The following is a 13,117-nucleotide window of genomic DNA, read 5'->3' as shown; positions in this document are numbered from 1 at the left end:
GAAAGGTTTCCGAAACAGTTTATTCCAGAACTAAGCCAAAACTTTCAGCCAACTCTGGAAAATCTTATTTAGAGTCAGACGAACATTTTGTGAGCTCATGTCAATGTTGGAAAATTGCTCCAGCTGAAAGCATGAGGGAACAGTTTTGCAAAGGAACCCCTGAGCTTTAGCCTGTTTTTATGATTTGCAATAAGAAAAGGCAGAAAAGGAAACTAAAGTCCTTGATGGAAAAAAAAAAAATAGAAGGGGTGAGTTGCATTTGCTGACAGAGTCATTATTGTCTTTCCATTTCACAGAGTGGACAAGTTCCATGCTGTACTGGAAGCAAGAGTAGGGGTTTGCTTTACATGAGCTTTACATTAGTGCACTTAGCATACAGACGCGCAAGATGGTTCCTCAGTCCTGCCCACAGCATCTTACAACTACAAATGTGATAAAACCGATTTTATTGCTCTAGCCAGTGTCCAAATCACACCAATTACCATTAAAAATCTTTGCCAAAATGGCAGCTCAGACAGCGCGGTCACCCCCAGCTAGTAGGAATTCAGGTGTCAAACCCCACAGGGCACACAGGTGACACTGTTGTGGGCACCAACAAATGACTTTCCCAATGCAACTTTTTTTTAGGCTTTGTGTGAACTTCTGGGCACATCCAAGTTTGAGGCATCCTAGTCATTCACGTTTCTGGGTCACCAGCTGCTCTTTATGTGCTATTAGTCCCTCTTTTTTTTTTTTCTTTTTCCTTTTTTTCTTTTTTCTTTCTCCCTTTTTTTTTTTTAAACCTAGCCAAAAAAGTTAGTGGATAAATGACAGATACTATTTTGTCCCTTTAGTAAATCACTGGCAGACATGGATCAGCATTTTGAAATGTATGGACATAGGAAGGAAGCCAACCAGACAGTATATCACTACTTTTCATAACAAGTACTGATGTTTTGCTTCCATAAGTGTCCACATCTTTTTAAGTCACAAGTAAGAAGTGTGCTTTAATAAGCAAATATAAAGTCAGATGCTCTTGGCTATATAAAGCCATAGAAGAAAAGAGGAGCTATGTGAAATCCATGACATCTGGGAAACACTTTGTATATGGAGTCTGAAGACAGCATGCATTGCCAGCCTGCCAGAAAGGACATAGATGTCCCAAACAGAAGCCTGAGAAAATAGAAAATCAGTAACTATTAAGTTAACCCACAAAATACCTCTTGTGGGGGACCAAATCTGTTTGGAAATTCAAGCCAAACTGGGGAAATTATTGCGAACACAGACAAAAATTCAAAACAGAAATGTATAGCATATTCAAATATGCTTTGAGCAGAGGGGTTGGACTAGATCATACCCAGAGGTCCCTTCCAACCTCAACTATTCTATGATTCTGTGAAATGTTTTGCTTTGGTATTTTCTAAATGAAATGGTTTGGGTTCGATTTTTTCTTTTCCAAAATGAAAGGGGACAAAAATAAACAGCTTATAAAGCAACACCAGGCATTCTGTTTGGGACTGAATAAAAACATTTTGCAAAATGTAATAATTCTCCTCCTACCCCCCTCCCCCAATTTTCTCCAAAGGAACCCCTGCTTTCAGTTTCATTCAACTTACGTTTATTTTTCATATTTGGGGGGAGGGGTCAGAGAGCAAACCAAAAAACTCACCATTCATCCAGCTCTGCTCCCAACCCCTATTTTCTTATTCACAGGTGAAAAACTGCAAAGATGATAAACCCTTTCAGATGTACCCCTGTTTCTTCAAGGCTGAAGGTGCAGAGCAGGCATCTCTGCAGCCAACAATAACAAACGCTAACACCAGCCTTGTGCGTTTCCATGGCCATGGTGCCCCAGAGACCTCCTCGTTCATCCACACACTCCTCCCCGCCAAAGCCACCTCATCACCATCTCTCTGAGGTCGGGGAAGGAGGGACAGTTCAGATACACCCATTTCCCAATAGACTTTGTTCTAAGGGGAAAGAAGGAAAAAAAAATAAAAAGGTGTTTCTGCTCTTTCATTCTTTCTCGACCTTTCCTGTTTCCCCGGGTCTATTTACCCATCCCATGTGGTTACTGGTGGAAGAGAAACTATTTGGTTAGAGAGCAGAGAGAAGCAGCACAGGGAGCACCGTTGCACAACCAGCAGCCACCAGGATCAAGCTAGTGTCCCCGGGGCTGTATGGGCAAAGCGGAGCAGTATTTTCCTCTAAACACTACAAAAACTTGCAGTTAAGCCTTGTGCTCGGGTTGGCGTGGGAGTACATGACACCAGCAGATCACCTACACCAGAGACTGACTCGAGTCCATCTGGGGTCAGTGACCGCTTCGGCCAACCTCATGCTTATGGCCAGCACTGCAAAAGGTGCCGCAGAGGTTGGTGGGACTGACAGGAGGTTGGAGGGGCACCCCAGGAACACCCCAGGGCAGAGGGAAGTGGGCTCTGAGCGCCTGCAGGCTTCATGGCAGCCAGGCATCCTCTCCACGCCGTCTGCCCATCTATGTCCCAGGCATGTTCGCTAGCACGCAGCCCCCTAATTGTGCCTGGGACCCTGATGGCGTGACCCCGCAATGCACAGTAGACCTGCTCCGCTATAAAACACCTCTTGCCAAGGTAGGCAGGGCCCAGGGGACCATTTACCTGTTTTAATACTAAGGGTCTTGGAGTTATCAGCTAAACCCCTGGCTCCTCTTAGTATTTCAGCGTCTGAGAGAGCTGGTCAAAATGTTTCCATCCAGCAAACTTTTTCTGAAGAAAAATTATTATTATTAAGGCTTTTATCACTCTGATTAAGAAAATGCCCGTCCTGTCAATTAAAAAAAGTAAATTTCAAAATCCCAAATTCTTTTTTGGTTTTGGTTGGTTGGTTGGTTGCAGGTTTTTTTCTTCTCTTAACCCCATCATCCCATTCTCCTCACCTTCCCTTTGCTACTGTCAGGAACAAAAAGGAAAAGCAAGTGCGTGGAGGGGGCAACAGAGCCCACAAAGTTGCCTTTGGTACCCAAAATGAGCTGTTCCTGGCACTGCAGCACGTTACTGTGCCACTAGAGAGAAGCTGTTTTGCTGTGCATTCTGCCAAAGGTTCTTATTGTAGTCACGTAGGACTTCGCCCATTCAGCTGAGGCTAGGATCACTAGTTTCCTTCTGGCCCATCTAGTCCACAAAGAAAAGCAAGCCAGGGTCAGGCTGTGTGTCCTGAGAAGAGGTATCTGGAGAACTGCTTTCACTTGACTACGTGGTCAACTCAGATCCTCTGTGTGCCCTATTTATTTTAAGGAATAAACAGTTAGGCCTGCGATCAGTACCTGCTACAAGCTGTGGGAGTTGATTTGCAGTCTGATTCTCAGGACAGGGCTTGTGCATGCATCAGGGGAAAATGTCAGACCCCCATCACGCTCAGATACCTGCTGCTGGTAAAATACCACTGCTGCGCATTTGCGCAATACCACTGTTTCACCTCTTTTATCAAAAAATCTCAGACCTATGCTGCAAACACGAAGGAGCTTCACCACACCTGCAAGGGAGGCCGGGATTCGTACAAATGGGGGAACAGGCAAGGAGCGAGAAAAACGCCAGCCTTAGGGAGGGGAGGCAGTGGAGCTCGGCTCATCATATTAGCACGTGTTTGCTCACACAGCAACACTTCAGTATAAAGAAAACCAAATCTCCATTATAATCTCACATTTTTGGACTAGGCTCCTGCGTATTAATTCCTATTGATTGACACGTGGAACAGCACACTTTGATCATCTTGTTAATCAGGTACTCTTGCAGCAATACGTGACGCAGTTTAAATAAGCCAGGTTAAGTCCTTGTGTACACAAGGAAGCTATTATAAGAAAAGGCAATGATGAAACTACTTTTTGCAAGAAGTAGCCAGAGATTGAGTGCCTTATATGCTTTGGAAATTTTCACTTCATTTATATCATTTTTCATGACTTTCTGCTTAGCGTGACGTGGTGTTCTCCCCCCATCCGTGACCGGTTTGGCTTGAAAGTCAAGATTTTGCAGGCAGGACTAGTGAAACCCCCTGAGGCTCTAAGCTTGCAGGGAACTCGGTACCTTCATTTCGAAGGGGGCATCTCCTTTTATATAGTGTGTTTTGGTCATTCAAAATACTGACCACTCTTGAGGCTATTGCCTAGAGGCACAGCAGTTCTTGGTGGACAGGAGCGCGGAGTTACCGTGGCCCTGTAGCATGCCTTGGAGAAAAAGGCCCTTCCTCCCCAAGGCACCAAAGGAGGAGACCCCAGCACTGCTGCAGGGCAGGAGTACTGGTGCCATCCAAGGCTGCCCAGCCCCAGGTAGGCACCTCACTGCACAGGGCTGACCCTGTTGCCCAACCTCCCAACAGAATGACATTTGCAAAAGCATCTGATTTGCAGAAATACTGATCAATCCCAGCTCCTGCTGATGTCAGCAGGGACTACAAGCACTGGGATACTGAAAAATCCAAGCAGCATCACCAGCCCGTGCCTGTCTCTCTCCCATTTACGAGTGTGGCTCAGCCTCTTAGGGACCATAACTGAGTCTTTATGAAGCCCTTGGATGGGTTTTACTGCAAAACAAAGCTAAGAATGAACATGCACGATTACACCAGGACAATAGCCTAAACTTAACAATCGCTTCCTGTAATTGTCTGAGGCAGCCTGTGGAACGGCGGATCACCTCATGATAAATCCTTGTTAGTCATTTACCATCATTAATCTATACTGTCAGAATGAATTAGGTGCAGAGGAGCATGTTAATTACAATGCAGATGACACTCTAGCTTTAATTATCATGACTTCAAAGTAAACAGTGTCAGTCAACCGACCTCAATCACCATAAATGGTTGTTAGAGGAAAGCCTGTTCAGCTGACAGTACTGATGTCCATCTTGCAGGGTCTGCAGTTACAAGGCTGGCATTATATCATTACTTTTCCAAATTGCTCTCTAGTTCTGTCCACATTAGTCAGGTCTATGGGACACTTTTTCCACTGCCTATGACATGCCTTAAATTAGAGGTGACCAATTTTGTCAATATGGAGCAACCTAGCTTTATTTATAGAACACTTCAGATTAAACAGCAAAAGCTCCCGCTGTCCTTTTATGCCTTTTCATTTTGCATTTAACAGCTACTTATTCATTTTACTTACCAACTAGGGCTATGTTTTTATAGCTTGTGGTTCCCATTTCAATATTATTTTATGCCATTTTCTGGAGGGCTAGGATTATGGAATAAACCTAAACCTGGACAGTTTATAAGGCACTGGGAGAACAGCTAGCAGTGTTGCAAAGGCGCCCAAATCCCATCAGACAAATGTAGACCTTTTGTTATTGCAGGACCCGAGATAAAAACTCTCAAACTCCATCAGATTCCTCCTGAGATTCTCCATGTGAATCCCAGCAGGCAGGCTGACCGCTCACTCTAGCTATTATCAGCATTAGGCTCCCGCAGAGGAGAACAGATAAAGTTGTTCTTCATACCTCCTGCACACAGGACAAGAGGAGGTGTGCTCACACCGCGGCATGGGAGACAGCACGGTAGGAAGAAACACTCTAATGCTAAAGCTGTCAAAGCATGGGAGTGGGCTGCCCAGCAAGGCTGCGGGGTCTCCGGTAGCAGAGGCTTTAAGAAGCCAGGGCATCCACTGCAGAGCCCAGGGCTCGCACGGCCTCTGGGGTGCGGGGCGTCACTCCGCTGTATTTCCCACTGCTTGATACACCTTGTGAAAAAACACCCTCAGTTTTCCCCCGAACTGGTGTGCAAAATGCAAAAGCCTGAGAAGGTACAAGTAGCCTGTGAAATATCCTTCTTTGCTCTCTCAAGTAGAGCAAACCAAGGAAATAAGGAGTTACAGAAATAAACCAATAAAGTAAAATTAAGGTGGGGAATTTAATCGCTCAGGAGACAGGAAACTCAAGGCTAAGGTACCCATGGCAACTAGTATTTGTCCACAGTGTATGGAACATTAACTTTAACTCCATATGCGGAAACAGAAAAAAATTATGGGACATATCACGTATGAATGCATATTTCATGCAGAGGGTACTCTGCGAGGGCTACTGGGGAAGCAATAATTAAATTTCCTGACTGCAAAGCAGGCAGGTTCATGCACAAGCAGCTCTTCTGAGACACGAGCTAACGTCACCAGACAGAGCTCCCAGCTCATCCCCACAGTTTAGGCAAGGAAGATTCAAGGTCTCAGTTTGGCCATAGTACCACGTCCTGCCTTATAAGCTTCTGGCTGCTGCTCAGATTTTGTTTTGAAAATTGCCATCTGTTGATTTAGGGAACGCCATGATGTTTCTTTCAGTCATTTGGGTCAACAAGAATTCTGCATTTCTTGTGTTTTCCTTTTAAGCAACATCCATCATTCAACAAGGCAGAAGTCCAGTTCCTGCTGGGTGATCAGTTTATTCGAATGTGAGAACCAGATTATTGCTGAGCTAGACAGCAAACAAGTTATCAAAACCTCGAAGAGTTTTGCACTTGTGTTGAGCTGAATGTTAACCCCAGGCTGGGTGCTGAGGAGGCAGATTACTTACAGAAAGAGCCAAACCCAAAGCCAGCCAAATAGACAGTAACCCTGTGGATTGAAACTTTAAGGACAACAGTTCCATTTTTACATGGTCTTGGACAATGGCTGACTGGTATGTGTATTTTTGCTAAAATTTGGCAGACAGGAATTTATGAATACAGAAACGAACAGCAGAAATATAACAGCTGAGAAGACTAATTGCAATCTGGGGAGGCGGGGCTACTTAAAGATGAATCGGTTTAATAAAAATTATTTCTGTCTTTTGTCACCGCTGTGGGACACGGAAGCAGGCAGCCTGCTTGGTTATGACCTCCCTCCCAGCCTGACTTCGGAGGTGCCACGTGCCATCTCCTCCCAGGGCCAGAGGAGAGGATCCCCTCACGCCACGGCCCCCAGGGAAGGAGCTGTCTCCCTGCCAGGGCTTCGCTGCTCCCGGCACAGCCCTGCCACACACCTTCCCCGGGTGAAAACACTTGGCTCTAGGCAGAACTGGGCCGGAGCAGGGACCCTGGGCCCCGGTGCCGTAGGAGAAACTTGCGTCAGAGGCAGCACGCCGGGTACCAGTGCTTGCAGGCAGCCAAACCCAGCGCCCAGCATCTCCCACATCAAAGCTTTCAGCAGGAGCGGGGCCAGGCTCTACCCCACCCTACCACTCTTAATAAAGGGATTTAACACATCCACAGCACCAGTCAGCGTAGCTCAGGTCTGACCCCTGTCACCACTTCATAGGCTGATAGGACAAGGCCAAAATCCAGCCACTGCACACGGAGGGGCCGCTGGAGTCAACGGAGCAGCGGCACGCTCCCAGGCAGGCTGGGACGCCTGCGTGCCGCGGGTGCCTCTGCAGGTTCCCCGTCCCCATACGGCGCCTCGCCGCGCGGTAGGTGTGCGCAGCTCTGCGCGACCACGGCGCGGGGCCGTTGGCTCGGATGGGCTCCCTGCAGAGGCAGGGAGGGTAGCAGCATGAAATGCAATAAAACTCTCCTCCCGAGCAGCAGTGTCCTCGTGCAGTACTGTGCCAAAGGGCTTCCATCCAGTAGTTTTGGACATATTTTCCCGAGTCAAGGCCACATTTATCTAGCAGCAATTCAAAGCCAGGAGATCTCCCACTGCCGAGAAGACGGGTGTTTCTTTCACCTGCACTTCAAAATAAGAGTGCTTGCATGAACTCCCTCTGCCAGAAAACCACCCCAGGGCTGTCCCCAACCACAGCCGACAGGCAAAGCTGAGCCGCGGGCACGGCTGAGATACGCACCGCGCGGACACCGCAGAGCCTGGTTCACACCTGTGACCTGGCGATACGGCGAGCAGAAAGCCGTGGTGCCTCTCCAAGGCTGACTTAGAGGTCAAGCTTGCCCGGGGGGCCTGCGCTGTACCCTGCGGGCCACCCACCACTCAGACGTGTGCTAGTCCACATTCTGCCCACCCTGCTCCTTCTTGCTGAAGTCGCCAAAAAACCTCAAAGTCAGCTCCAAAACAGAGGCTGGCGACCCCTCGCTAGCAACCGTCAGCTCACAGGCTTGAAACTCCCCGCAAAATCATAAAAGCCAGAAGGAAATCATTTTACATGAAGGAAAAAAGTATAAGGTAGGCTTCTTGCAAATACCCACTGAGGGCAGCACAAGAGGGGTGCCAGGGTCAGACCAGCTGATTAAGAGCCATGTCATAACACCAGCATCCCTCACACGACATCCCGCTGCGGGAAAGGGGAGGGCTCCCAGCAGCAGTGCTGCCCTTCGCTCCTAGAGACACAGGCACTCTCCTCCAGCAACGTTTGCTATTGCTAGCGCAAACCCCAGGCCAGGCTCACAAGGGCTGGGCTGAAATTACCAACCTCATTTGCAGAGAGCTGTGAGTAACCTTGGACTCTTCTCACTGTAAGCGTCTTAAATATGAGCTATTCCTCACCAGGGAGAAATCAGGATTTGATACTGCACAGCAACGAACAGCTGAACAAGCCAAATCCTGAAAAATGGCTGCATATGTTCTCACAGAAGTGATGGTATAGAATCCATCAGGTTCAGGAATTAATCTGGCCAGACACCACAGTATCTATATGTTAACCTGAGTTAAGGCAGGTTTCAACACTACCGAAAAATCCCACCCTCCAAACAAGTTCCGTTTCTGAATCTCTGGCCTGCTGTTTATGGAAAGGGAAAGAAGTGCAGTGATGAGGTACATGTGTTTATGAATGTACTACTGTTACCTTTCTACTCTAACAGCTTACGGCAATGACTTTACCACCCATACTTATTGCTAATCAAGATCAGCACTAGGGGAGGAGGAGGAATCATTTCTGCCACAACGTTTGTACTAAGTCAAGACGTTTTTTCCTCATCACGTGAAAGCCATAGCCCAGGCAGACTTACTTGCAGCCTGTTAATGGCTAGAAGTATCTCTTTTCTGGTAGTTTGCTCTTATTTCTCACAAGCGCTCACATTTTACCTGGCACCTCTTCTGTAGAGCAGCAAGCGCAGCCTGAGCTGCAACAGAGCAGCAAAGTCGAAGCGTTCAGCAAGCTTCGCTGAACTCGTGTTTGAGGAGTTTCCTCAAAAGCAGCACAAGCTACTTTGCCAGCTAATCTTTCCAGCCTGCAGCTACAGAGCAAAGCGTGGCTGTGGACCTGTGTCAAAGGTACATTTGTTAACACATTTCCCCCGGAGTGCTAATTAACATTTACATCAAGTACTATGAGAGTGAAAAAGCTTCAACACAAACACACTGCAGGGAAACGCAAGGAGCAAGTTCTCTCTCCCCCCCAGATGCAGTGTACTGTTTGCCCTTCAGGAGCTGGTGAAAATCCAGTTTGTTTTGTAATCTTCTGTTCTCTAAAATCAGATATTTCTGCAAGTTAATAACTAACCAGCTTCTTTTTGTTTGAAAACCTACAAGTGCATTTAAAAGTCTATGAAAGTAAGGCCCTGCTGGCACTGGTGCGAGCCAGCCCGCGCGCACGTCTCCGTGCTGAGTCACAGCACGGGCGCTCCCCGGTCTAACTACAGAAAGTGACAATATTTTATGATTTTATAATAAACATAAATAAAAGAACATCAACACACTTTCGCTTGCATCTTGAAACAAGATTGAACCCTCTTAAACTAAACACTAAGATAGGGAACACAAACAAAAATATTTGTAGCTGGATCTTCAGTTGCCACATTTTGGGACACCGACAAAGAAGCTCTAATGAGTAACATTTGTACCCACAATAAAATGCAGGCAAAGTTATTTGCAAACACAAATTTGCTTTTCAAAAAATGCAGAGGCAGTTGCTGAACAGCTGGTTAATGAACTCTTCTCAATATTATTTCTCAATACTTACTGAGAAAAACGTGCTATCACATTGACGTAAAATTTTTAAGACTGCAATATAACTTAAATATGGTTGAAAAAATCCTCTAGGTTTTTCCCAGGAAAAAAAGAAGTTTTTTCCAGTTTTTAAAGGAAAAACTAGAGAATCCCAGGTTTACAGAAGGAAAATCATGTTCTATGAGCCATAAAACAGTAGTATATAAAACTTCACCTGTTTTGTGAACTTTTAGGGCATGAGAGAGTGCATATATTTAGGGCATGAGAGAGTGCATATTCAATATATTCTCTTCTGCCACAACCGTGCATCCTGCCCAGGCTCCCACGAACTCAAATCACAATGTTTAAAGAAGTGCCAGTACTCTTTAAACAAGGCATACTTGCAGATGTAGAAAATTTTGACTGAGCAAGGGGTACAGCTGCACGCTACTTCCAGAAATCAGCTTCTAACTCTCCGCCTCCACAGGAATCAGGATCCGAGATGAAGAATATATACTATGAAAACACAGACGTTTTGATTGCAAACCCGTCTAGAGTTCTGTGAACATATTTTGTTATTGTTGCCCACTTGCCAAATATTTGGGGTGAATGATTTTCAGCCTCAGTGTTTACAAACTGCTGTCATTGTTTTGTCCCTTTTTTCTTTTTTTTTTTTTTTGTGTTGCTTGCTTCTGCCTTTTAATTGGATATCCAACTTTGTAAACAAGAAAATAAAACCAACAAACAGTAAATGCAAAAGCAATGCATATTTTTGTTGGAGATACTCAAGCGGGGGACCCTAAGCGCTAACGGGAATGACAGTCGGGGCAGGACCGGGGGAGAGGCACCCCGTGATCAATGCCGAGCAGATGTTCCAACAGGACAAGGTGATTGCGTTTCTTTCACTTGACTGGCTCTTGAAACCAAACGTATTTTCCTTAGATACACACATTCCTGTATTCACTAAGAATATTTTTTAACGAGTAGCAAACACTCAGATATTTTGCAGACTGCCAGTTTTCTAAGTTCTCTGTCTTAATTCCCAGTAACTCCCATCAAGAAAAGGCAATTTAAAGCTAAAATCTAAACTGGCACATTCCTGACATGATCTCCCAGAGACTCCTTCTCCAAAGCACAAATGTCTGGCCTGAAATCCTGGCCTCAGAACAGGCAATAGCAAAACTTCCACCAGTCCCCTCTGAAATTTGTGCAGACAAAAAAAAACCCAGTATTTTGGGGGAAACCAAAATGGAGGTAAAATGCCCAGCTCCCAAAACACTAATCGTTTAATCTCATGTAGCAGGATGAGATTCATATAAACACGCTGGCCTGTCCAAATTGGAAATCTTTCAAATTTCAAGCACAGGAAACAACACGGGTTTTTTTCAGACAGGATGTCAGAGTTACCCCCGTGGTTGTATGTGAGCTGAGGACAACGTTGTTACATGAGATCGAATTACAAACACAAGCAAACAGAAAACAATCTCCGAACGTCACTGTTTGAGATTTGACAAGGAGCACAGCTGACCCATTTGGAAGGTTAAATGCTCTCGAGCGAGCTCTGGGAGAATATCAGGAGTTTGCTGCTGGACATAGAGTTCCATGCAGTTAAATTGTCAATTTGTTTGCCCAAGTTAATGCTTATCTTACCCTATGCTTGCTGCAGTTTTACTAAACACATTTGACCTGCACATCTTAAAGCAGTGGCTTTGCTAAAATTGTAAGAAGTTTCTGGATTTTCCAAGCACCTAAGAAAACTATTTTGGTAGTTTCCACAGCACAGAAACCTGTAGTTACTCAGATATTTGAAACTTCCAGTGAGGTGGATGACAGTCGCTTAACCACACACATTACCGTTTCATTTCTATTTCTAATGTTTAGCACAACCTTGCTCTAAGGAATTTCTGAAGTTGTTTACAAAGGCTGATGCAGAGGTTGTGTGCAGTCTGGTCCAAGGGCAATAGTTTACTGAAGTCACTTGCAAACAGCAGAAAGAGATTAATATTTTCTGTAACTGGGGGGGCGGGGGGGAGGGGGGGGAAGTCCTCACCTTGCACCAAGGACCATTAGAGACAGGGCTGGTTTCCAAAATATCTGCTCCTTCATTTTCTTCCATGTCTGATTTGTTGAAAAACTTTGGTTTCCAATGAAAAACATTAAATCACCCTCCGGGCAAAACCAAACCAAACCATGCAGGCTCTAGTATTCCAGTTGGCGAAAGCCCTGCAGTAAGTCACACGCCAGTTTTATGGTCGCTGGTCTAATCCAAGGTTGCAGATCCTGGTTCCTTGCTGGATTTCACAGAGCTTGGCCTTTCTTTTAAGCCTTGATAGCTCCTCTTGTCAGGCATTTCTCTCCCTCCGACCGTCCTTGCGGATCCAGGTTTTCACATAACAAATGGCAAACGTTTATGGCTTCCCAGGCGCTATAGGAGAACTGACACTGAACCTCTGATCATCTCAGGAGAAGCCTGACAACGTAGTGCAATACATGGCCACACCTCTCTGCTGCCAGAGCTGGCCTAGACCATAAAATCAGAAGCAAGGTCACCCAGCAACCACCCATTCCACGTCACTACAGTAATAAAGCCAACTCACATTTGACTTACTGCTTGGGTAGATAAATATTTTTATTAGATGAAAGAAACCCAGAGAAGATGGCGGGGAGCTGACTGTTCTGAGCCGAGATCCGTTCATTTTGATCGATGCAAAGCTCTCAGCAGACACGTGCGGGCCACGTACAAACCCACAAAGCTCTGTTTGCAAATCCCGTTGGGGTCAAACCCCTAAGCCCGTCTCCCTGAGGATGAGCAGCCCCGTGTGCCCCAGCAGGCTGGGTGGGTAACCCCCGCAGAGTCCCCTGCAGCAGAGACCGTGAGCTCCCACCCGGGTGCTGGCAAGACTTCCATCTGCCACATGCTCAGCTCAAAAAAGTTCCACTCTCAAAAGTCTACATAAAATAGGGACGAATTTACAAAGCAGACCTCAGTTCCCTGCCAGAGTCCCTAAAATCAGGCTATACCATAAGGCTGCCTAAGGGAGTGTTCTCAAGCAAGTGGATTATTTTTCTCAGGGTGTGGAGCAACCACGTACCTAACGGAGCACGCTCAATTCAGAAGGTGTCATTTCCCTCCAAACACACCGCGTGCATTATAGAGAGGGGCTACAAGAAATATAAATACAAGCAGGTAACAAAGGATCGATCCTCTTTGTTCTGTTTACACTGCATATCAGGCCGTGCCATTGCAGATAGCAGGTGCCCTAAAATTTTGAAACTGACTGTGATCTCTGACATCTATTGAAAGACACACATGGCTTCATTTTCAGT

At 45.9% G+C, this 13,117-nt stretch overlaps 1 protein-coding gene across 1 annotated transcript in view; it reads right to left on the bottom strand.

The window, feature by feature from the left end:
* Positions 1–12,234, bottom strand: part of PDE8A (phosphodiesterase 8A) — a 160,885-nt gene extending 148,651 nt beyond the window's left edge. The window contains exon 1 of the mRNA XM_087745064.1: positions 11,841–12,234. Within this exon, the coding sequence (XP_087601190.1) occupies positions 11,841–11,906 (66 nt within the window). The 5' untranslated portion in view covers positions 11,907–12,234. The remainder of the gene's footprint in view (positions 1–11,840) is intronic.
* Between the last annotated feature and the right edge of the window lie 883 nt (positions 12,235–13,117).

The sequence above is a fragment of the Nipponia nippon genome, unplaced genomic scaffold (assembly GCF_047370975.1).
Source record: "Nipponia nippon isolate SJK-2023a ecotype South Korea unplaced genomic scaffold, ASM4737097v1 scaffold_9, whole genome shotgun sequence".
In the NCBI taxonomy this organism is placed as follows: Eukaryota; Metazoa; Chordata; class Aves; order Pelecaniformes; family Threskiornithidae; genus Nipponia; species Nipponia nippon.
This window is presented reverse-complemented; position numbering and strand designations above follow the sequence as displayed.